The 25,437-nt window shown below is 37.5% G+C and overlaps 2 protein-coding genes across 4 annotated transcripts; both read right to left on the bottom strand.

Annotated features, from left to right (window-relative positions):
* Positions 1–507: 507 nt before the first annotated feature.
* RB195_016189 (uncharacterized protein) lies at positions 508–11,883 on the bottom strand (the record flags this gene model as incomplete). The annotated part of the gene is made up of 2 exons (XM_064207230.1): positions 508–719; positions 11,871–11,883. The coding sequence occupies 2 exons, from the start codon at positions 11,881–11,883 to the stop codon at positions 508–510; spliced, it is 225 nt and encodes a 74-aa protein (XP_064063111.1).
* A 230-nt stretch (positions 11,884–12,113) lies between these two features.
* On the bottom strand, positions 12,114–24,712 carry RB195_016188 (uncharacterized protein; the record flags this gene model as incomplete). Of its 3 annotated transcripts, none has more annotated exons than XM_064207228.1 (15): positions 12,114–12,144; positions 14,443–14,477; positions 14,534–14,605; positions 18,406–18,447; positions 18,511–18,588; positions 19,787–19,828; positions 19,892–19,966; positions 20,807–20,854; positions 20,912–20,964; positions 21,044–21,133; positions 21,212–21,290; positions 22,339–22,382; positions 22,441–22,506; positions 24,360–24,597; positions 24,653–24,712. In XM_064207228.1, the coding sequence occupies 15 exons, from the start codon at positions 24,710–24,712 to the stop codon at positions 12,114–12,116; spliced, it is 1,053 nt and encodes a 350-aa protein (XP_064063108.1). The 3 variants fall into 3 exon arrangements, with proteins under 3 accessions (XP_064063108.1, XP_064063109.1, XP_064063110.1); XM_064207227.1 differs by lacking the exon at positions 12,114–12,144 and adding an exon at positions 14,053–14,095; XM_064207229.1 differs by lacking the exon at positions 12,114–12,144 and adding an exon at positions 14,053–14,095 and having other exon boundaries at positions 24,360–24,480.
* Positions 24,713–25,437: the final 725 nt, after the last annotated feature.

Raw genomic sequence — 25,437 nt, 5'->3', positions numbered from 1 at the left:
TGAAACTAATTATAGTCGAATTCAAGTTGTGGATACTGGTTTTTTCAGAGAAAATTTAGGCGGGAAAATTGAATATTTTCCCTGGAACTCGCGAAACTAATTTTTAGGATAATTGTACGTACCTATGCACGTAGCATATGCACATATGCTATAAACAAATTATTTGGTTTTCATGTACTTTTTCCAGTGAATAAGTAAAAAACCTAAGTCTGAGCGCAAAAGAGGTCATGAGAAAATCCAGGTGCTACTATTGTGGTGTCCATAAAATAGAGGCTGAGCTTAGAAAAAGAATCCTATCATATAACTTCGAGAAATTCATGGAAATTCAAAAAAAAAATCCCTCCATCCCAAGCAAAAAGCTCTTTTTCAAATCATCGACGACAATGAATAAGCAAACATTTATTTTTTAAAAATCCTTGAAATTTGAAACCAAGAAGAAGAAAATATCCTGGCAGTTTGGAATGGATCGGATTACAATCTAGAATAACTCGACTACACGTGAAATATTCAAGGAAAAGCAAGAAAGTGGAATTTTCCCCAATGTTTTATGGGAAACTCGTGTCCAGAAACGGTTGAAGAAGAAGAAGGGCAGGGGGCCTGCGATGCGTCGACGTCGTCGTCGTCGTAGTAGACGCGTAACCTGCGCCGCCAGCATCGCCCCGCCCCCTCGCCACACTTGACCCGCCCATTTTTCGCGATCCACCAACTGGTTATACTACCTGTAATTACTATGTAATAACGACAAAATCGTCGTATCGTCTCTGTATCGGATGGTTGGTTTTAGATCGGAACGATCCCAGCATCACGATGGTTCCAGTCATCTTTTCGAGTGACGATTCGGCTCGAAATGAAATGATTACATGATCCCCTGGGGGGAGGAGGATACGATTACAGTAGTTATACTCCCAGATGAGCGTTTCAAAGCATATGTAATTGGATTTTCAGCTTCTGTTGAATAGGTCCATAAAGAAGAAAAGGCGTCCGAGCACTTATCGCGATTGAAAGGCGCGCAAGTTAACGTCGTTTTGAAAGAGTAAAGTCGTCGTAGTCCGAACGAAAGTCCGAAAAAAAAAGAGGAGAACAACCAACACCACCACACTACTAGCCACGAATATTCAATGTGCTTTGCGACGGCGAGCGGCCAACGAAAACAACTCGCCAGAAAAGTTTGACGTGATTTTTCTGGGCGCGACGGAGAAAAAAAGTAACGGAATCCGAATCCGACGACTATAGCGAAGAGAAATTTGTGAGGATGAACGATGAAGAAGAATCTGTTCGGATTGCGCATATAATTGGGAAGCGAAGAAGGCCTCAATGACACAGGGGATTAGGTCGAGAGCAAACATATACGCTTAGAATATAAATGATCGTCGCTTCCCTTCCGGAAATATGAATTCCGGGAGAAAGTGTTAGGTCATGGCCAAAAATGGAAGTGGAAATGAATTTTTTTTTGTTAGGATTTGTAGAGTTTATGAGTTCTAATAGGAATATAATTCTTTATTAATAATAGTATTCTATAGTAATATCTCTCAAACGTTTTCAGGATCTTTCAGGATAAATCCAAGCCACAATTGTGGGATTTCTGCGCAGCAAAAAGCTGGAAAAATATTTTCAACGTACCTACGAAGAAAAGGTTTTTTCTCCCGCTGTTATTAATTGGTCCTCTGTTGAATCCGGAAAATTTCCTTTGAAGATAAAACTTGACAAAAATTTTTAACAAGGAACCCCTGATACTTGGTGAACTTTCATTATCGCTACTACATTCATAACCTTTCCAATATTTACAAAATAAATTTCAAATAAAATTAAAAAGATCTCCCCATAAACTTTTCTTAGAGTTGATTAATTGTGCAAATTAATTTTTCATTCCTACCTGCAACTGTAATTTAAAATTTTTCAACAATAATTGCAGCAATAGAATAGTATCATAGTTGTGTATGTTGCAATTCTGGGATAAAGTATTAGGTCATGGCCAAAAATTAAAGCTAAATGCATTTTTTTTAAATTTGAAATTTTGATGTGCCATAATGTTTGCTATGAGTTTCCCAAAAATATGCACGTCCTCCAAAATAAAAATAGTTTTACTGGTTTTCTCAGAGATCGTTTGGGTTTCCAACCTGAGAAAATGTTTTACAGATTCCTATCAACAAGTTAGGCTAGACTAACACCAAATAATTAAAAATGAAAAGAGAAAAACAAATAAGTTAGTTTATTTACAAGATAAGTGATTTATTTTATATTCCTAAAATGTATGGCTTTTAATAAAGTGGAACGGCATCAAGAAATAATAAAGTATTTATAGTATAAAACATTAAATTAAATAATTTTGCTTTCACCGTATGCTTGAGTTCCCTGCTAGATCCATCTCTGCTTACGGTACTCAACAAAGGGGTTCGATGGGTTACTGTTAATCGAATAAGAAAAAAACTCCAGAAAAAAAACGTCTTTTCCGCGATGGTAAGAATCAAACTGGAGACATTTCCACACAGCAATTTTCCAGATGCAAATGGTGTTAGTGGCACTTGAAACTTGAGTGGTTAGTTTGTCCTTGAAGTGCTGATATTAAAAAGTTTCACTTTTGTAAAGAAAACATTCTTGAGTCCACTCTTGAGAACTCTTCAACGCAGGATTTTCCATGAAAATTTTTGGCAACCGTGCAACGTTAGAAATATGTGGAAAAACTTGGTATGATTTGGTTTTTCGGCGGTATCATATAGCATAATGATCACTGAAACAGACAGAAAACAATTATCTCGGACTCATCCTTGCTAATATGTAGCCGCAGGTGATTTGTAAAAAAAATATTTTAGCTGTAGGTTTCAAAAATTCTAATTATATTTTTTATTTAATTTTTAGATTTATTATTTAATTTCAATCGATAAAGCACACCTTTACAATTCGACTGATCCCCAGATATAACTCTAGAGATCGAACTGAGATGAATTATGAGGGAAAAAGCAAAAAAAAATGCAGGTCCTCGTTGTTTTTCGTTTTCTGGCGATGAATTACCGCAGCTACTGCCCAGGAAAGAAAATGAATGCTGGATTTAGTGGAGAGGAATTTTTCCTAGATCTTAGATTCTGTAATTGTAAGGAAATTCAGGATATCAAAACCTTAAGGTTCCCGTACGGAATATTGTAGGTGTGAGAATCCAATTACATTTTCTTGTACATAGAGCAGTTCTTGGACTCATGTGACTGCGAAATTGTCCCTCAGGCAGTCATTTCCGTGTAGCGTTCAACCTTATTTTAGGCTTGCTAACCATAAAAGTAAATACGGTATAGTTTCCTGATTAAAGCCCTAGTGTATTTAGACAATTCTAGGGAACTTGACGGGGTTTATTTTTATTTAACATTTATAATCGTTAACCGTGTCATTATTTGCAAAAAATTGCATTAATGAAAAATTGATAAATTATGTATTAAAAAGTTATAAAAATTATAAAAAATTATTAAAATCTATTATGTTTTGAGTAAAAATTTGTGAACGAGCATCATTTAAAATACGTCAGGCAGTTGGTTTTAGGCTACCGATGTTATTCTAGTTCAAAAAATCCCATCGAGGATAACAAACAGCTAATTTAATCTGAAAAATTGACAAAAAAATATTTTACATCAATGTCCATACGTAGTTCTTCTTGTTGAGTCTCTAAAATTTTATTTTAAAAGATTTTTCTGCAGGCTTCGCTCCGCAAATCACGCAAAAGTTCTATATTACCATTAGGTTTATATTTATCCTTAACTAAGGAGTAAGTGAAAAAAAAAACTCCTTGGAAAAAAGAAACCTTGTTATTATGCTAACCGGCTCTGTAGCATTTTCTGGCTACTTTTTTCTCGTTCTATATTGGATTCTCTTGACAAAAATAACATGAAAATAATTAAATCGTTACTGCGTGCGTGCGTGCGTAAGTCACAAACAGGAAACAGAGGGAATTCTGCGGTTACTTGTCTTCGCGCTGCCAAATTCAAACATGGGTAGAAAGCTTTCCGGGGAAACACTTCCGAGTTTAGCTTAGCTTCCTTTCCAGAATTTTACTTAACGTGATCAATCCAAGCGTATTCATAAATAATTTTTGAATGAGTTTTAACCTATAGAACAACATAAGTAACAATAAATAAATAAAATAAATAAAACATTTGAAAATTTGGATAATAATAAGTATAATAAATATAACAAAAGTACAATAAATAATAATGACATCATTAATAATTGAATAATAATAATAAAAAGAAGAAATAATAAACAAAACATTTATTTGAAAGATTTGAAAAAATTTGAAAGATTGATTTCAGGATGGCTCTTTAGCATAGCAGAAGAAGAACGAAAATATTGACTTACGTGGTTCTTACGGTAATAAGAAAAAAACGTTCGTGAACACCATAAATCCTAGCAAAGGTATCCGTTAAAGCCGTCAAGAGATGGACATAACGAGGGAAATACAAATTGAGGCCCTCTTTCCACGGAATCCTCGCAATTTCCACTTACATAGTGTTCTTTAACTAGTACACAAATAAATAGTAACGAGCCTATTGCAGTCGCGAAGTTGGTAACGCTCTGGGTTGTTTACGGTACTCGTCAGAATTATCCATAAATTACATTAATTTATGGAATTACACAGCGCTACGTACTCAGTCAGCATCGTAAAAATCCCGTAACTTTTAGCATAACGCTGATTTAAAAATTAACAAAAATTAAATAATCATAGAGACTTATATTAATAATAACAATAATATTATTATTACTATTAAAAGCATAAAAACTTGAAAAAAAATCTTGTAGAGAAAGAATCGGAAGCTAAAATATCGTGCTGCACGGAGCTAAACTCTTTTTTTTCTGTGTGCGAAAATAATTTCAAAAAGAAAAAAAAAACCGCATGACCTATGCGTGAACCTAATAGAATACTGTAATTTTTTGCAGCGACCTCCCCCTTCACCCCCTCCCACCATTCCTTCTAGGACCGGACAAATCCACAAATTTGCCCCGATCCCGGCGCGGTTCGTTTATGTTTGTTTCCGCTCGTTCGTTCGTTCGTTGATGTTGTGAATGATGTAAATAAAGGCCGTGAGAGCATAGCTTTCGGATAGTATGTATATTGATGACAAGCTTCTGTTGCGTCCGAACGTTTGTAAACACTTAAACGCGAGAGCGAACATTGTTTGATCGACTAATTACACGGTCGTTTTCCACCTGGGACCAATGTGTCGGGATTTACTGTGTTTATTGAAACTATGTGTTCCGTATTTGGGTGTACGTTCGTACGAAACGATGTTGTACGTACGGGGATTAAGTGGAATGCAAAGTGCTTACCACAAGCGGGTAATTTTCAGATAACAATACGCACCACCTGTTCTCACACGCGCGCAGCAATTCGTGGTAACATACCGGATCGCTATATCCATAAGTATGTAGGATGGAAATATAGTTTCGCTGGCTGTGAGATGACAACCACACAAAATGCAGCACATTTTGAGAAGCACAGAGAGTCCATCTATATATCCATAATAAACGAATAAGTGTGTAAATAAATAAATAGTAAATAAATGGATTATGTTCAAAATCGTCTTAACGAATTCAAATTTAATAGGAGATTGAGCCTCCAGAGCTTTTATTTATTATGCTTTTATTTCTTTATTTCTTTATTATTTATTTTATTATTCATTTATTTATTAAGTTTTATTAAGAAAAAAATGTAAGATTATATTTACTTATTTATTTATTTTTCAAAACTTAAAAAGTTTTGCAAGTAACCGATCTGGCATCATTCTGGATTTTAACCACAATATTGACGTCCAAGAAAATTATTATATACGAAAAAAAATTAGATTCAAGAACATGTTTACATCTTTCACATGATTCTTCATTTTTGAGTCTCATTTTCTTTTTCCATTTTCTCCTTAGAACGCTTTTTTTTTCTAAACAAGCCAATATTTCACGAAAAAAAAATGTTTTTCGTGTAATTTTGACTGCACTTTTTTTTCGTGATGATGTTTCAATGGACATTTTTGCCGCAAAAATCTCTCATATGCTATTTAATTCTTTTAAATTGAATTAATTTAATTTGCAAAAATCTCCCGTGTACTCAGTAACCGTTTTTTGGGTCCCAGTAGAAATTCCGGAATATTTGCTGTAAACAAAAACAAATCCGGGAGCAACTTCCTACAGGTGTTCTGCATTTTAAAACATATGGTTTTGAAACGGTCAGGAACGGCTGCACATCTTGCATTAGATGTTTCTTGTAATCATTTGAGATTCCCTCCATACTCTTCTAAAAAAGAACATGAAAAAAGGACACCACGGAGAGAAAATTCCAGAACTTGGAGGATTGCAGGGTTAAAAATTGTAAATCCTTCGAGTATTCCACTCTTCTAATCGAGCAAATAGAAGGGAAAGTGAAGCTGAAAACGTAATTATCGTATCGCAGAACAAAAATTCTAAAAAGAGAAATAAATTAGCTTCTTAAACGTAGGCTTATTTTTATGAGTTCTTCCGAAATTCAAAACTTCCAATTTCCGGTAATCTTTATGCTAGCTATTGAGTTTCTATAAAACTTCTTTTTTTTCAAAAGCAAAATTTTGTGGTTGAACAAATTCTAACTTTTGTGTCACTTTGAAAATTTCATAAAGTTCTCTAGATAATACGTTAGAGATCCTGAAGGAGTAATCTGTTTTTACTGTATGAGAAGAGCGGCGTAAAGCACCCCAATTATCCTGAAAGACAGCAGATTTTCATGAAATTCCACTCGAACATTCATTCGGAAAATGATTATGTAGATGCCTGTTCATGGTTTTTTTTCTTTCGAACGGAAAGAGTGGACAAAATGAAGAAATAAAAGCAGACTTTAGATCTGTTCCAAAATAATCAAAATTAGAACTATAAAAGTAGTCTAAAAATAAGATTATTGTAAAAAGGTGCCTTCAATAGCAGAAGACCTTCTGACTGCTAACAAATATCTTTATTTAATAACGTTTTCTGTTACAATCACCTCTCCCAGGATTTTTTTCCGTTTCTTTTTTGCTAAATCTTTCTAGTTATCATTTTTTATACAGAGCTAATTCATCGTAAATACAAAGCTTTGAATATTATTGGATACTGAACTTTGAAAATCGGCTTTTTTTTAATTTTTAGCAAAAATTCTAACTTTTTTGAGCATTTGAAAATCTATCGTTGCAGAGTTGTATCTATTATCCTTTTTTCCACTGGAAGATAAGAGCGCTCTGATTCGAAGTCGTTGTAGTGGTAAAAAGACATTTTTTTCCGGAAGATTCTGGTATAGAATTTATGAGTATGGGATTTTCTGGAATGGAGTGGATGTCAGGTGTTTAAGATATCATTAGCACGCAAGCATCGATAAGAATAGCACATTGAGGAAAAGTCAAGAGGGTCAAGCGCGCATAAAGCTAAGGAAGAGCGAACTAATGGTGGCTGATGTGAACGGTGTGAGCCGGCAGCTGGCTTCGGCTATAGGATTCCTGAAGCTCCTCCCAACAGCCTAACAGAAATTTGTAAGTATTTCTCGCCGATGTAAAAATTTCAACTTAATTTTGTCTCCTTAGTTAAATTTCTCAGCTAGTAAGTAAAAAATTCAAATCACTCCGAACACATCTCTTTCACCTACTTAGAAGGAACTACGAGGATTTAACGAGTACATATGTGATATAGGAAAAAAGAAAGGAAGAAGGAAAGAAAAGAGAAAAAAAAATTATTTAGGGGACTTGGAAAATGTAAAAATGAATGTAAATTAGAAATGGAAGAATTGAATAAAAAATAATTTCAAAAAAAAATGAGAAAAATTAAATAGACAGTTCAAAAAATTCCAGTTTGCATTCATAGCACCAAAAATGAGATTTGCATCGATTTTCGAAAAAAAAACAGTGTTTTAATTTTAATAAGGTCGTCTGCAGAGTTATTTTCCCACAAATTTATGTTCTAGATATCTTTTTTTTAATTCCGGATATTCGTTTTTTGTCATAACAGCTCGCGAAACACGATTGGCAAATCAAATTTTGAAAAAAAAAATAAAAGATATAATGTCCACTTGTAGCTTTCGCTATCAAATGGCGCTCGTGGTCGATGAAAACAAGGAACAAATAGATCAAAACAGTGTTAACAACGCAAATGTGGAGGAATAGAAGCTCCAGTTCATTCAAAGTGCCTAAGAATTTTTGATCTGAACACAATCATGGACGAACAGAGCGTATTTGGTGATTCCTGGGTATTTAAGTGAAGAAAAATGCAAAATTTCAGGTCTACGTATTCATTACAAGGACAGTAGCATTTGTGTTGTGGATATCGTTCACACACATCTAAGGATACTCTCTTTAGGAGATCGAAGGAGATCTACGTATTAAAAACAAATAAGGGACATATTAAGAACACATAAAATTACACAATTTTCTTCAAACAGAGATAGAAAAATAAATAGAAACATTTTAGTGGCCTTGGACTAAAGTTCTATTTAACTCACCAAAAATAATTGATAATCTTTCTTTAATTCGTTACCTTCAACCAATTAAATTCGTTTGAACTCGGTGGTAATTTTTTTAGAAAAGCATTTATTTGACAATTACTTACGAAATACATTTTGAAATAATATAGAAATGTTCACCAGTGAAAAAAAAGAGAAGTAAGAAAAAAAAGAAGAAAAGAAGGCATCAGCTGCCTATCACAAGTGTGACTGATCGATGTTGGGATGTTAGGCCTAGTATGTCTAGTGGATATTGATTGGAAATGGTCATAGGTTAGAATGTCACAAACGTCTTCACTCCAAAAGTGATACTTTTTTCTTCTACTTAAGATTTTTTATTTTTTCTTCAATTAGCATTGGTTTTATTTATTTTTTTATTTTTACACGTGGATTGAAATTTAATGTTCATGTTTGTGTTCGGTTCCACAAAATTAGATATTTTAAAATGCAGTATACATGCGTAGTCTGTGGAATCCATGAACATGAACACTCGTTTCTGAGTAAATTCCTATAATCGATTAGCCAGAGAGTCCAAGAGTTAGAGAAAAAAAAGTGGGAAATCTGAAACTCACTGAAGATCCAGTCATTTTTTTTTCCATTCCTTCATTCTATTTACTTTATTTTTATGGCAACTCTAACTTTATTTTTTTGGCATAGCCAAGTTAATTTATGCAAATTTCAAATCTCCTTTGAAATATAATTTCAATTTTTAAATTTCTTCCACACAATTTAAGTAATAATTAATTTAATTCACACATTTTATCGAGGTAAACAAATAAACTTGTATTCCATTCGACCAAAAATTAAAAACACCTTGGCCGGGCTTGGCAGGATGTATGAGCATCTACTCTTCCAAGCCCAATAGTCAGGAAAAATTGTCCTAAACAAGGAACTCTATAGCATCTACGGCATTCAAGGAGTGAATTTTTTCTTTTTTGTCGGATGAAAAAAATTCAACTAATATCTAAATAGCTTTCTACCTTAAAAATATTCGATTAAACCGAAACTTTTGACTGAACCCGAGGAGATTTGTAATGTTCTGTACTGATATGGACCGGAGAATTTTTCCTCCCATGAAGCCAATTCCAAATCCAAACATCATGGATTAGCAATGGCTTCCAGTCGACGACATCAAATGAATGAGTCGGGCCTTATGTCGGCTAGGTTTAATAATAATAACACAATCATATGGGGTTTTTCTTGTACCCATTGCCCCTGCCTTGATGGTCGATGCACGGACCACTTGACCGTGATTCGCTTCTTAAACAAATCATACCCATCGTGCTAATCGAAAGCAACCCAATCTGGCATATGATCCGTTCTGCCTATGCAAACAAATAGGGAGGAAAAAAATAAATGGCACTAGGATGTCCCATCCCGCGTGGGAGCAGAGATCTGTAACAAATTGAGGATGAGCACACTATCGTGTTACGATTTCCCTCCGCTTTTCCGGGATTCAGCGAATGCATTCTTTCAGCGATATAGCTATGGTTATTTCCTTAAAATATGACCAAAATTTGACCCGATGATTGAATGAAAAATGAAAAAAAAAATAGAAATTGCACAACATTTTTTTAAACCACTTTTTTTGCACTTTATATATTATTATGAAAAAAGACAAATTCATCCTTTTTATACATCTTTGATGTTTTTTTTTTAAACTTAGTTTTCGAGACGTAGTCTTAAAGGTATTTCCAAATTTCAAATCCTTCCACCATTGAGAATTGGTTAGAGCAGATTATACCGTTAAAAATTGATCGAGCAGAAGTCAGGAAAGGAGCTGGGTGCTGATATTTTGTTGCTCATTCAGCGCAAGTGCTCAATCCAGAGTGAAAACCTCAGTTTTCCAAAAAAAAAAAAAATTCAGCGCAACGTCAAGTTTTAGCATTCACAGCGAGGAATTCATGGGTTCATGGGTTGTAGCATAAACTATCGGATTATCTGAAGGACCAGATCCCACGAAAGCAGAAACAAATCGGATCTACACATCCTTTTTTAATTACTATACATAAGTAAGAGCGTAATTAGTACATAAATACACAGTAATAAGAAAGTTTCTATAATTTTTAATAAGTATTTAATAAGATCCAGTTAAAAAATCCGTCGATTTCAAGTTTTATTAAATTAAATTGTGAACAAGTGAGTGAACAGTGAGTGAAAGCTGCCTGTTATGTCAAGGATCACGCAACAATTTTCTCGCTATACAATCCAAGTAGGAAAAAATAACCAGCTTATCGGAAGAAATAGCTTAGAAGATACCTGGTTAGAAAGGATTGATCTATGATCAGATCTGGTCAAATTCTTCCTTGTTTGGAGTCGCACAGGATGTATTATCCTGGCTTAATTAAGGCGATCTCAGGTAAGTGTCTCTTGTTTTTGATCTCAATGATCTCCCAAAATATATCTGGATAAGAGTTGTAATCGTTGTAAAAACTTCCTAATTTGATCATAACTTTTACGTAGCGTTAGAGTTAAGGAAGTTAGAAACGGAAATACATATTTCTCCTAACCTACATGATCAAAAAACAGAAAAATCCAGAAAAATTGTCGGGATTTGAAAACATGTAATCCACAAAATGTTGATGATATTGTATTAAGTGATACTTGAAGGAGATGCGAAAACATTCTGGCTTGAAGCGAAAAGAAAAAAGAGCATGAGGCAAGGAAAAAAGAAAAGAAAAAGGAAAAAGAGGAAAGAGAGGCGAGGAAAAACATGAAAGAGGAAACCCTGTTATTCAACTAATTTTAGACGTTGCTTATCGGATTTGAGGAGTTCGTAGTGAATATTTTCGACACGAAATGAACAAAACCACCGACCAAAAACAAAATGTTAGAAAAAAATGTATTTGACGTTAATAAGACAGTTTTTTGTGTAGTACATCTTTTCTTCGGTTGTAATTCTGTAGAATACGTGTCCTTCCATTTCTTTCTGATCAACCGCTCAATATGAAACGATCGCAGCTATTTCGATTTTTGTTGAAACTTATTTGTGAGTATATTGGTCATAGTTCTCTGAATTCCAAAAAACGCTTATGTTAGAAATAGTAATACTTAATAAGTCTAAGAGGACAACAACATGTAAATGAAAGAAGCAATTGGGCATTTTTCAATACTAGAGCTGATAGGTTGATGAAAATGAATGTGTTTTTTTCCATCATCCACGTTACACTGTCATGGAAACCTAATTTCAAAAATTTCTTTTAGAATTATTGGTGATATCCATCAAACACAAAGAAAAAATGATATATAAAATTAAAAGTATGCTAAGTATGTAGTGTCAATGAGACGGTGAAAAATAGTGGCATTGGTTTTTCTTCTCAGCTAAGCTTCGGATTCGGAGAAGTTAGAAATGTCGGAGACGTCGGCACCTCGTTCTCAGCATGGGAAAATCTGCCAAATGACGTACCCCCGTTGTCCATCGGAGATCGACGTCCACCTCCACGCCACTATGAAGAGGGAAACCGTTGTGGAAGCACTTTACATATGTAGGATTTTAGGTGCCTTCCAGCCTCATAATCTGTAATAGTAGTTATTTTTGGGACTCTCCATAAATGCCAACTGAGTTTTTGCCAACAACTGACTTGATGTGGTCCCACTTTTTTGCTTACTTCTTTCTGTTTGTTTGCTTTCTTGAAAAGTTACTCATTTATCACCAATAAGTCCCTTCGTGGTTCGCAGATCTGTAAAAAGAAAAGGTTACGGAAAAGTCGAATAAAAAAACTTCAGAGAGGTTAGCGGAACTGCATCAAAAACATGTAGCGAATGTGTATGAGACCATCGTAAATATGTAAGGCAGGAGTTGCTAAAATACTGTAAAAAAATCTAAAATTTCTGGAGTAAGGTGTCGAATTCACGGCTTCAACATGAATATTTCCAGAAATTCTAATTGAGTTCGCTTATATCTGGAATGCAACAGATATTACTGACTTCTAAAGGTTTTAAAAGATTTTCCTGTGATCTGTGCCTGTTGTGTTATTTTGTTTATTACAACGGCCTCTATCCGTAGTATAGAAGCTATTACTGTAGAGTACATTTTTTAAGCTATTACTGTACAAAAAAAATATGTTACAAGGTATTATTAAAACCAGGGGGTGTGGAAGAACGTTCGTTGTAAACTTATACGGATCCGTATATATATATATATATATATATATATATATATATATAATATATATATATATATATATATATACTATATGTAATATATGCAACGATCCTTGCAAAATTCGAGTTTCAAATTTAAAAAAAAATGAATTTCATGTTTTCATCAGAGAAAAAGCTAGACAAATTGTACTTTATGGAAAAATGTTTTTTTTTACCTTGGTCTACTTGAGAGCATCAAAGAATCTGAAAAGGTGAATGCGTAGAATTCTGATTCAAGTTAGGTTCAATTTTTTTTTAAATCAGATTCTAAGACTGTGGTTGCCATTCTACGGAATTACACTTCATATTAGCCGAAAATTAAATAATACGGTAACAAAATCAAAGCTAAACTAATATTCCGAGGTAGATCTACTTTGTATGGTTTTTAAATGGTCACTGCTTTTCACCTTTCTGCATTGTTTTGCTCATAAAAATTCCTTCAATTCCTTCATTACATATTTTAAAATATATTGACATTGAAACGCCAAGATAAATACATTTTGGGTGTTCACTTTATATTTTGATTGGCAATTTTAAAGAAAAAAAACTGTCTTTTTTCCGTTCCAAGTCACAGAAGAAGTTTTTCTTTTTTTCCGGAGAAGAAGTTTCTTTCATAGATTTTTACGATTTCTTCTGTAGTTTCCTAGTCTTACGGTGGATCCTGTACTTTCCCATCCAGGTAAACTAAAAAATTCTCTACCGTATTCTTCCAATTTTTTTTTTTATGGCCATAGTGTATTGTGAAATATTGTGTCATCCATTGTTCACTTCTTCGAGTTACCGTATACATGGTCATATTAGGACGTCGCGTATAACGACGCGCACGCGCACACTACCCATATGTCTAATTAGGCCCTTGAACGAACAGTTTCGATTGCTCGTCGAGTACTTAGCGTGCGTAAATAATAGCAATGATAGCTAAACATTGGACGACAGAAGGGTGCTCATCAAGCACCTCTTCAACGTACACTATTCACGGTAAAGGCTTCAACAATCCAGTCATAGAGATTTTCTTATGGATTTTCTTCTTATTCTTATTTTCGAAAGGAAAAACTACTAAAAGTTTTCATCCAGAATAGAACGAAAGGAAAAAGGAGGTGAATAGAAAAAGAAAGAAGAAAAAACTAAAAATTCCCCAAAACGATAGTATTCTTAGCTGTAAATTAGAGAATTCAAGCTGTACATAAGCTAATTGTAAATATGAAGTTAACAAATGACACAAAAATTGGTACCGATGTCAACTTATCGGTAAACTTCGCACTTTAACCTAATAAAAATAAAAAAAAATAAAAAAAGCCCAAAGTATAAAATAATGAACAAAAATTCTATTAGATTTTAATCATTTATTTCTTTCGATTGAATATTCGGACTAATTCAAAACACATGTAGCCTTCTACTATATTAACAAATTTCGGCAACGTTCAAGTCTTCAGGTACTTTTGTCTTCACTTGGATCCGTATATTTCCTGCTTCTCGGAAAAATTTTCACTGTAAATAAGTGAATTCTACCTCAATTTTTTCAAAATTAACTTATTAAATTGTTTTTGAAGAAAATTAGCTTTTAATTGTTTCTAATTTAGTTCGATATATCTATCTTGTTTATGCTTCTGCACTTCCTTGTTTCACCATTGTAACAACTAATATTTGCTCGAAAAATTTCTCACTAGGTGGAATGATCAGTGAAAGGAAATATTTGTTCCCTATTTTTTTTTGTTGGAAGAATTGGTATTGGTAGAAACAAATGCTGATGTTTCTTCACGAGTCTAATTTCCAAAGAAAGAAAAAGACATGTCGCCTGTAGTTTAAAAAAAAAAAACAAATTGTTTAGAAGTGACCTCTGAGTGTTGCTTAGATCCGTACAGTGTAAATTCTGAAAAACGTGGGTCAAAAGAAGAGTCGAACTGGAAAATTCTAACGCCAACATACATTTTTCGATATCCTGAAAGATTGTACTGTTGGAGGAGTTCTGAGTACTTCGATGTTTTTTCGCGACTTTTTCTGAAAACTGTTCTTCTAGAATTCCGTAAAAAGTCCAGAAACATGCGGACTGTTTTCTTCCTCTAGAGTCGTATGCTGTAGAGGCTTTGGTTTACGCAGTTAAGATTGAAATAGATGGAAATGGCAGCGAATAAGTATGAAGAAAAATAAAAAAAGAGCTTCGATGAATGTTTTTCGTATTCATCCTATGAAGTAAAAAAAAAACTGGAGGAAGCGGTTGAGTAATGTTTTGATTAGTTTGGTTTTGGTTAGCGGCCATGAACCTCTCTCAAGAGAGATCACAGTAAGTTAGTCCTGGGGCCAGGTGGTAGGTCCTTAGGTGGTGGGTAGGGCTGACCACTGAGCAAAAGCGAACTTGCGCCTGCCCTGAGACGTTCGTGGATTCAGGAGACGGGCTCCCTGTTCCCGCTGTGAGAGGATTGACTCAAGACATCTTCGAATCCCGCACGTCGTTCCGGCCAAAGCCAGTGAGTGAGCTAGTGAGATCAAGTGACTGGAAGGTGCGAAGGAGGCAGTTTGGAGTCGCCTCCAAGAAACAAGCTCTACTTGTCCACTCCGGAAAGACGAAACGTTCTAAACGCTAGAAACGTTCAAAACTCATGACTAGAGGCGGACAACCTGTTCATGAGCCTTAAAATTATATGCTAGACGCAGAAATAACAAAGAGTTTCTTGACTGCGGAGGGAAGCGTGGTACGGTAGCGCCAGGAAAGACGGGGTTGCAGAAGTCATCTAGGCTTTCGAAACGGAAAAGGGTTAGGATGGCGATCTATACTTACAGCGCACGTACGCTTGCATAAGGAGCGCACAATGAAGATCTGATGATGCCAGCCAGGATGAATAAGCACAAAGTCATTGGACAGACGAGACGAAGTCACCTACTGAACGCCATATATGATACTGGAGACTTCGAAATACGAGACAATAGAGGAGTTAGTGGAGTTAGTATCTCTGTCAACAGTATGGCAGAGAACAACGACTGTTTTGAAAAAAATTCACGACCCGAAGCGGACGTTTCCGAACGAAAAAATGTGGTTTAACGCCAGCTTTGATTATCTTCTTTAGTTACTCTCCAACACCAAGCTACGACGAAGAAGATGTCGAAGCTTTCAGTATCGGTCCAGAAATGTTCTATAAAGAAGGCCATACCTTCCACAGGGTCATTGTTGGTGATTTCAATGCCAAAATTGGCCCGAGAAGAACGATTGAGTAAGTTCGCATCGAGATTCACGCCCAACAGTGGAATCAGCAAAGAAAGAGGCTTTCCGAGTTTATCGCGATGAATAAAACGAGAAGAGTAAATTGATGATTGACAATGTCAAGCATAGCCAAGATTGTTAACAGTCTTTATTACGGCTTACGTTTCGGAGTTGTCGCCTTAGTCAGAGCCTGGAAAGTCAGAACACTTGCAACATATCCACTCAAATGTCTCATCCAGGGCAGGCCATCATCCCATAAGATTATACATCCGGAAACAAAAATCACAAGAGCCCAAATCGTTGCGCTTACCTCAGTAGCCGCGTTGCCGTGATATTAGCAGAGTAAAAGTAAAAGATTTTGCCTGACAGCTCTCGCTGTTGTACCGAAGTTCTGTACGAGATGGGACCATCGTCTCTTCCGAGGAAGATTTTCCTTCACATGGAGAAGAGAGAACGCCGCGAAGAGAGCGAAGTTCTAGGAATATCATCAAGCGGGATCTCTTAGCAGACTAGCAGATGGCAGTTGAGCTAGTATGACAGCGTGAAGGAGCACCTGCCGCACGCAAGCAAGAATTCACGTCTCAGCTCGCAAAGTTTGCAGAGAGGGCATAAAAGAAGACCTTAAAGAGATAAGAGCAGAGGTGTTAACTGAAGCTGTAAAGGTGGAAAAGGGCATCATCGTGCCCACGGAGATTTCGCCAATTGCAAGACGAAGATGACTTCTCTCCGTACCCGAATGGAACAACGATTGCATCAAGAAGAGGAATGCAGAAAATTATCCACGACTTCTATACTGAATTCTACTCTACATTCTTGGACAGCCATGCCCACTTGCTTTCTCAACATCTGAGGGAAGACACACAAATTAATCCCAGGATGTTTTCCAGAAATCCTACTGCACGCGGTCACGACAGGACAAAGTCTGAACATCTAAAGGATCTTCCACCAGTTCTTATCAACAGTGTGACAAGATTCTCTACACTCTACCTGTCGGAATCCGAGGTTCCTGAACAGTGGAAAACCACCAAACCGTGTTGTTTAAGAAGAGTGATCCACATGACGTCTGCAACTATCGTCCAATCGGCTCACTCTTCACCATCTCCGGGTTCTTTGAGAGTAATCCTTAACAAGAGTTAAGAGAAGTTTCGGTTTCGAAAAGGATTCAGCACGAGAGACTATATTCACAATGTTTCGAAACACATGCAGGTATCACAAGGATAGAAGATGTCGCTCTGTCTCATTTGTCGACTTGTGGAATGCTTTCGACTCAGTTTAGACAGAAGCGGTCATGAACTTTTCCGACAATCAAGCGTCCTACTCAGTACATAAAGGTACTTCGACAGTTGCACAGTAACTTCACAACCGGAAATATCATATTTGACTTGAAGAGAGGGGTCCGACATGGTAACACGATTTCACCTAAAATATTCACGACCACCCTCGAGAGCGCAATGCAAAAGCAGGGACGGGACGCCATGAGAGTGAAGGTCGACACCCGGCAGCTACACCATCTGCGCTATGCTGATTTTTCTGAAAACAATTGGGATCAGCCAAGCGAAATTCTATGAAACATGTGGATGCATCGATCTTCAGCTCAATCTACAAAAGACGATGTTTATGCGAAAAGGATGGGTCCAAGATCCGCCATTTACGCTCAACGGAAGGAATATATATGAATTCACCAGCTACGCTTTTCTCAGTCATAAAGTGAACATGAAGAGGCAGGAGGTGACGAGCAGCATGGACAAGCATGAAGCGTATAAGAGAATCGAGGATGTAGAGAAGAAGATTAGGAACACCTGGCTCCCTGCTCCCTCACCTTTTCAACACCATCATAGTGCCTACTTCGACCTATGCTTCAGAAACCTGGGTACTTCGCAAGCAGGAAGAAAACGCCGTGAGCGTCATCGAACGCGCAATCAGAGGAGTGATGACAGTAGTGTTCGGATTCACACAGGAGAGGTATGGGATTAGAATTTCTTTTCTACGTCAGCGATCAAAGATTAGAGATACGGCGTTTCCCAACGAAAGCAAAATAAGGTGGATCGGACACGTGATGCACTTCGACGACAATCGGTATTAAGCACACCACAGGAAGACCGCCGACTCTATAGTCCGATTTCTTAACGAAGTCCTTCAAGAAAAATTTCGATGCTCTTCGTGTTCCGAACGAAAGGCAAAACCATTGAGCGACTTTGGCATACGATCGGGACAAATGTAATGACTACTGGAGCCAGCTTGACAAGCTCAAAGAACAACGGGAGTAGGTGATCAAGGTGATGTTTAACGGCTCTAAACTTTTGGTGCTCTGAAATGTGTAAAATCTTGTGAGTAAGATCTTTCCTGTCCCTATAAGATTCTTCATGTATAAATAATAACAATGAATTCAATAACAAAATAATATAAATAGAAATAAATAAGAGGTTAAGGACAAAAGTTATTGTGGTGTTAATGTCCCCTTTTTGTCTATGTATAACTTTTTTGTTGATATTTGTATCTAATTTAGTTATGCCCACAATTTCGAGTTGGAACTGAGCGTTTAATCCGAACTCATGTGTTATAAACAGATCAAATTACTACGAGGACAGAGGATTTTTCTCACCGGTGATTTCTGCGTCCTATTTAACTCCACAGAATCGGGATGCTAAAAAAACGAGGATTGGTATGTAATTCAAGTAAAATGTTTGCGCTGATCATCCAATCATACTTCATTTGATAATCTCAAACGCTGCACCGATGAAGTAGTTCTAGACTGTCGAACCTTCTTTAAACCGCTTGACTCATCCTAAAATGTAATAAAATTACATGACATCTGTTCCATGTGATCTATTTTACATTCGGATCAATTCTACAACAGTTCATAGTCATAGTTAAAACCATTTTGGATTACACGTATTGGCAACTCTAAATTCTCTGTTACCATTGAGGAGTACTTCCTCTTCTTAGGTCCCATTGGCGAAACATTTGCGGAGCTCGCTTCTTTCTTCCCTTTATCTAGTCCCTAGTCACAGCTACTCTAGGCTGACTCCATGAAGCATTAATGTTTTGTTTATGCTCTCTAGCAATTATCATAAAGTTTGTCATAAAGTCATAAAGCAATTGTTGGTAACTCTTCCATTCACCGCTGCAATCCCAAACACTGAGATTCACATGAACGAGAGATCATATATAGCCTTAGTCAAATAATTATCAGAACCAGTCTGAACGTCCAGCTAAAGCCGTAGCACAGACTTTTCGTGGTGTTTGCTTCGTCGCATTCTCTGCATTCGATGATAATTAATCTTAGTGGCATTTCTGTGAAATTAGAATTGTGTTTTCTAGCAACGCTTTCTCCTTCTTCTTTTGTTATAAAATTAGGAGAAAGATTTCGTGGTTTTCTTTCGAAATGCGTCATTCCTACATTTACATTACATTGAACATTCAAACTCCAGCTTCAAACACTTGTTGGATATCAATGTAATAAAGATAGAAATCGAAAACATTAGCCTAAGTGCAGGTTTTCTTCCTGCTTTCTCGCAACGGTTATCATAAAATGATGTTTTAACATAGAATGACGTAACCGGCAACATTGTAGTGATAAAGATTAAGTGGGATCATGTAAACTATTAGATCATATTCAAGCGGCCGCTTGCAGTCCTGTTTGTACTTTCTGGAGAAGGCATTTTACCAACTTGAGGCGAACGTAGAAGGAAATAGACACCCGGAGGAGTCATAGAGGTGAAAAAAGCGAGCTGTGACCACGGATATGAACCGGTTGCAACGTCAAGCTTACCTTCTGCACACGAAGTTTCTGCGCGAATCTATTACACTATGGCACAGCAATTCGACGCTATGGGACCCATCGCACCCGATTCTATAGCTATCTGACACCGGCTGACCAATTTGACGCCGGTGGACCCGTTGCACCTCCTTTTTGGAATTTCGTGACTGACACACACGTGACAGAATAAGCCCGTTATTATATAGCATGATAGGGATCTCACTTGTGACGTCTGCGTCCTGCCCATTTCCATACCGTCACTATCCTGAACAGAGGGAATAAAGGAACATAGGAAGTTAACGTGATGGATTTGTTGAAATCGCCATACTTCCTGTAATCTTGGAGAGCACCCTGATAGAGGAGTTTTGTCCAGCGGAATCTCCTTCGAGTTTGTTGATCCTTTCTGAAATAGAATGCGTGCATCAAATTTTCCTCGTTTTAAAGTAGTGTGTGTGTGCTGATATTATCGTCTAGGAAGTTACGCGCACTTCCCCCGAGGCGTCTCATCTCAAAATATTTTCAGTCAATCAATATGGCCAGTCTTCTCAATCTAGCTCGAAAGCTCGCACAAATCCATCTATTCGCAATTGTCCCATAGCCTGAGAGGGTTGGTGTCTTACATGAATTACCAATCGACACCGAAATACTCGAGTACTCTCACGTCAACAATGTCAGGCAATTTAGCGTGACGAAACGGAGAGTTGTTGTCAAGGATTTCGTGCTCTCTCTGGGTACTTGAGCTATTTAGGTTGGGCTCTGGCAGTGTGCTCCACGACGGCATCTTTTTGCAACATCTTTGTACCTTTTGCCGTATAAATGTGCAAGTTATATAGTTCGTACGTACTATAGCATACTCAGATGACTGATTGTGTTTACTACAACCAGGATCACCACTGGCGGGTATGGTAGGATCAAACCGACATGAAGCTCGGTGCAGGTAGGTAAGTGGCTGCGCGCGAAGCGGCGCGGTAAAGCTAGCGTATGGGATAGAGATGGGGGCCTGACTTACACTACGCATAGTTGAAGCTCGCGATGGTCCCACCATCCGCTAGCTTCACTGCACCGTTTCACGAGCATTCGCTCACGTAACTGAGCCGAACCTCATGTCGTTTTCATCCGACTATAGCAATCAGCGTCATAAACGTGGACCTTCAATTTTTATTATATATTGCAATTGTATTCTTCAATTAAACTCTCTCTTTGAGGATCCCTCTGTGGTGGACACTGAAATACCCACACTTACCACTTCTTCAACTGTTTGCGTTTCACAAGTTTCATCAGTGTCGTCACTCTGTAAAATACATCCATTCATAACCCGTATCTGTGATTCTTTATTATTACGATTTACCTGATTCTCGGTGCTCTCCGCACTGACTTTCTCGTTACTTAACTTCTCGTTTTCTAAATGTAGTATGAACTGATCCTTTCTACTATCCATCTCATCATGCTTCAGTACGTTAAACCAAAGAACAGGATCTACCTCTACTGCCAGAAATAACATTTTCTACACCTTTAGAAGCAAACGCCACACTCTCCACACCAGACTTTACCGCAATCGCTTGATTTGTTTCTAAATATAGTATGAACTGATTGCTTCTACTATCAATCTTAAAACGAGCGAGTACCCTCAACCAAAAAAATGATCTACCTTTACTGCCAGCAATAACATTTCCTCCAAATTTCGATCCAAATGGTTTGATATTCTCTTGCAATGAGGCCAGATCAGTCTACAAATATGCAACAATGGAATAGTATAAAGTCGGTGTCGAACTAGCTGTGTAGGCGTCAGATGTCACGCCGTCAGGAAATATGAATGTTTGCTAGTCTCTTTCAAGCACAACAGGCTTCTCGCAGTTCTTTCTGGTCATGTTTTTGGTAGTTTCTCCTTTTTTCGAATGATGGCGCATAAATGCCACTACGTGGTCCTTGCAAAATCCTTTTAAATTAACATTTTTGTTTGTTTTCGAGCGCTACAAAGATTTCACTGTCTTCACCTTCCCGTCCATATTCATGAACCACACCAGACCCCTATCTATTAGCCAGGGAATCCTAACATCGTCAATATCGAGACCGCCGTTTTGAAAAAAAAAATGTTCTTAATTCATGCTGTTTAAGCGACAGTTAAAGGCATCACCCCACGAATCCGAGGTGGTACGGATTTCAGGTGGAGTATTCGTATACGGGATAGTAGATTATGGAGAGGATGGTAATTCCGTCCATTTCTTCCTAATCGCCGTAAAAAACGGCCCGGAAGATGCGGCGCCGCACAGAGCTGGCGCGCTCCATTCGAATTTGTTGTAGAAAATAGTGCGCAGGAACGCTCGATTTTTCCACGTCGTTTTGTACGGCAATTAGGAAGAAATGAACGGAATCACCCTCCTCCCCATAATCTACGACCCCGTATACGAATACTCCAATCCAGATTCGTGGAATGATGCCTTTAAAAAGAAACAAAACAACAAGCTAAATAGGAAATAGGTTTCTAAATAGATTCTAAATAGTTTTTAAATAGGTTTCTCCTAACCACAGATATGCTGTGATGTCACTGAGTTTATCGGATTGTTTCAATTTGCTGCATATATTTTTTGCGTTGCTCTGAATTAGAAAATCCGCATTGCACGTCTATAGCGTGCATTGAAGCTCTTATCTGCCAACAACTGTCACTCTTGAATATGACTTTCCAGTGATGCTTAATAATAAGAGCAATAAACAAATTGTTCTAAAAGAATCTCACTCTTCAGAGTTAGTTTTCGCATGGAAAATTCTAAATATTACCTCCATTGATTTCATAGTATTCAGCGACTGCTTGTTTGTCAAGTCTAAAGTAGCGTTTGTTCAGAATTGAGACCAGAATGAAAATACGCGAATAACTCAGACCAGGAAGAATAAATGCTGGAGACTCTTCTGCACTCTTCTGTGCAAATCCTGGTGAAGGTAACGTCCCTTAAAGACACACGTGTTCTATTTCATCTATTTGGTAAAATATTGCAATCTTCAAATAATTCTCTGTTTATTCCAAATCAGACGAGTGCATCTGTTCGTGTCCAAATCCAGTATGTCTCTACATCTCTATACACTCGTTTCCCACAAGAAGCGTGATTGAAAGATGCTCTCTCAACAAGAAAAAATATTCAATGATAATTTTTTTTAAGCGCACACAAGTATACATATATTTTCGATCTATTTCTTGACCGCGAAAGTCACGTTCTAGTTACAAGGGGGGGGGGGGGGACACTCTCGTGCAGGTAACAATCAAACTTGCATACGCGTGCCTATTTTACCCATTTTATGCACATACCAGTCTGAACGTACGGCTAAAGCCGGACTTCAAACGTTCTGTGGTGTTCGCTTCGCTCCCCTTCACTGATCAACGAAAATCAATATTAGTGCCCTTTGCTGCGAAATTAGACTTGTGTATCTCTAACACTCTTTCTTCATCTTTTTTTAATTATAAATAAAGGCAAAAGATTTCATAGTTTTCTTTCTAACCGCCTCAGTTCTACTTTTGGAGGATATTCAAACTTTAGCTTCAAAGACTCCGTCGATAGCAATATAATGTAGACACAATTTGAAAGTATTACTCGAAATTTGGGTCTGCCTTCTGTTCATCTCCAAGAGTTATCAATGAATGATGTTTTAGCACAAAATGACGTGAAAGACTTTATCCTACTGATAAAGATAACGTTCTACGTCAGATCATGTAAACTGTTCGCTACTATTTAAGCAGCCGTTTGCAGCGAATGGAGAAGGAAATAGACACGCGGAGGAGTCATAAAAGTGAAAAGTAACGCGCCCAGTGGCCACGGCTGAAACATTCCATTTACCTTTTGGGACATGCACACGAAGTTATTGCGCACCATTTGGATGTCGCGGGACCCGTCTCACCCCATATCGTGGCTATCTGGCGCCGGCGCGCAAATCCGACGCCGATGGACCCGTCGCACCCCCTTTTTCGAATTTCGTGACACACATACACGTGACAGAATAAGCCGTTATTATATATCATGATAATGCACGTACTATATTACGAAATCAATGAACAATTGCATGTATCCGTATATCATTATAGCAGAATCTTCGTCATTAATGTGATAAGAAGACGAACTGTGTTTAGTTCCAACTCTCACACAATGTTCTCGCTAATTAATCAGGTGGTAATGATTCTTAATTAACTGTAAGGCTATGCAATACTATGCATGAGCATTGAAAAACTAGCGGCATGTAACGCTGCGGTACTGCCGGCTACCGCCGCTAACTCTTAAAGGATTAGGTCACTGGCGTATCAATTCAGTTGGGATGCGCCAATGCGTTTTACTGCAATTCGTAATCGTTCGTGATCGGTTTTGAGCACGCGTTGGCCTACACAGTGACTTGCGGGGGGGGCAGTCGTTGATCAAGTCAGTGTCTTTATCCTCCCAGACAAGTCTGGTTTATCGACCCGGAGAGATGAAAGATTTGGTTGCCACTACGGCGGTTTCGAACCATCGATCGTGTGGTTACAGAGCTACAGAGCTCTAACCGACTGCGCCACACCCGCCCTATCGCTAGCTCTTAACTTGTCATCAACTTGAAAATTCAGAATAACTTGTATATCACGGGATTCTTCTCTCTGAAATCTAATCACTATGGGCATACACAAGTGGGTGACGTTCCCGCATCGTCACTCACCGTCGGTTTTCCAACGTTCATGCAGTAGAATTGTAGTTTAGTTGACTTCTGACCAACTACATTCATCATAAGTGTTTTTTTTTTGCATGAGATCGAAATGTACTGCTTCTCATAAAAGTTGTTCTTACCTTCATTCGCAGGAGTAGTGCGCTGATCCGTGACTTGATCCGTGATCTGTGGCACTGACCTCTGATCCTCTGATGGCTGATTCGTGGCTGGGATTGGCTCGGCAGTGATTGGCATTTGCTCCTGGACTACCATTTCTGGCTCATACAAGATTTTCAATATACGGTTCTGATTTGAATTCGGCACTTTTAGTTCTGCACGAGGCATACGGTCACTAATTAACGTTTTATCAGATTTTTTCTGCAAGAAAGCCCATAATTAAACAGCTTTGAAAAATCAACAGGGGAGAGCTTACTTTTGCACAAGTATTTAAACTCCACATCGAAAATATGAGAAGGAACATAATGTCGACCATCACCTTCACGAGGGGAACATTGACTGGATGTTCCCCCCACACGCACACGAATGTTTCATAACATGGTGATACACAGTATCTATTTTGATTGGCTACATATAAATACGACCGTTTCGTGGCATGCTTCCTTCAAAAGTGTTGTTTTAGAGAAAAAAAGTAGGTAGTAAGTATCTAATGTAACGGTAAGTCCGCCTCTAACGGCGATGGTAGCATAGTAGACGACGACTTCTCTGTCTCCAAAATCAGATTTGAAAACCAGGATGCAACACAGATAAGAAAGAGGGAAATTTTCGCAGCCCTCCACTACGTGATAGAGGTTGGTTCCTCAAGGACAAACAGGTTCGAGCTGATGAGAATTTCTGTTACAAATACTTGATCGAGGTGTGAAAACCGTGTATACCTGACACGCCATCTTCAGAAAAGATATCTGAATCCCGACAGGAGATTCGGGAATCGGATTTTCTTCGGAACACTTGAACATATTACCACACATATGCACATCTGCTGATTTCGGCTGCAGGTTAGTATACGATGCTATTGCATGGTTCATTCCATGCATCAGATTGGACAGTGTTCATCCTTTTCTGTTCTCTTATGAAACTTAGAGTAGGTAGTTATTTTGTTGTAAAAAAATTGCTCACTAATTAAAGAGTCACTTCAGCTTCTAATTTTGACCACAAAGAAATATTCTGTTCAGCGTTTATTGGTAATTTAAAATCGATGTT

Source organism: Necator americanus, chromosome V, assembly GCF_031761385.1.
Source record: "Necator americanus strain Aroian chromosome V, whole genome shotgun sequence".
NCBI lineage: Eukaryota > Metazoa > Nematoda > Chromadorea > Rhabditida > Ancylostomatidae > Necator > Necator americanus.
The sequence above is the reverse complement of the archived record's forward strand: the minus strand, read 5'-3'. Positions and strand labels throughout refer to the sequence as shown.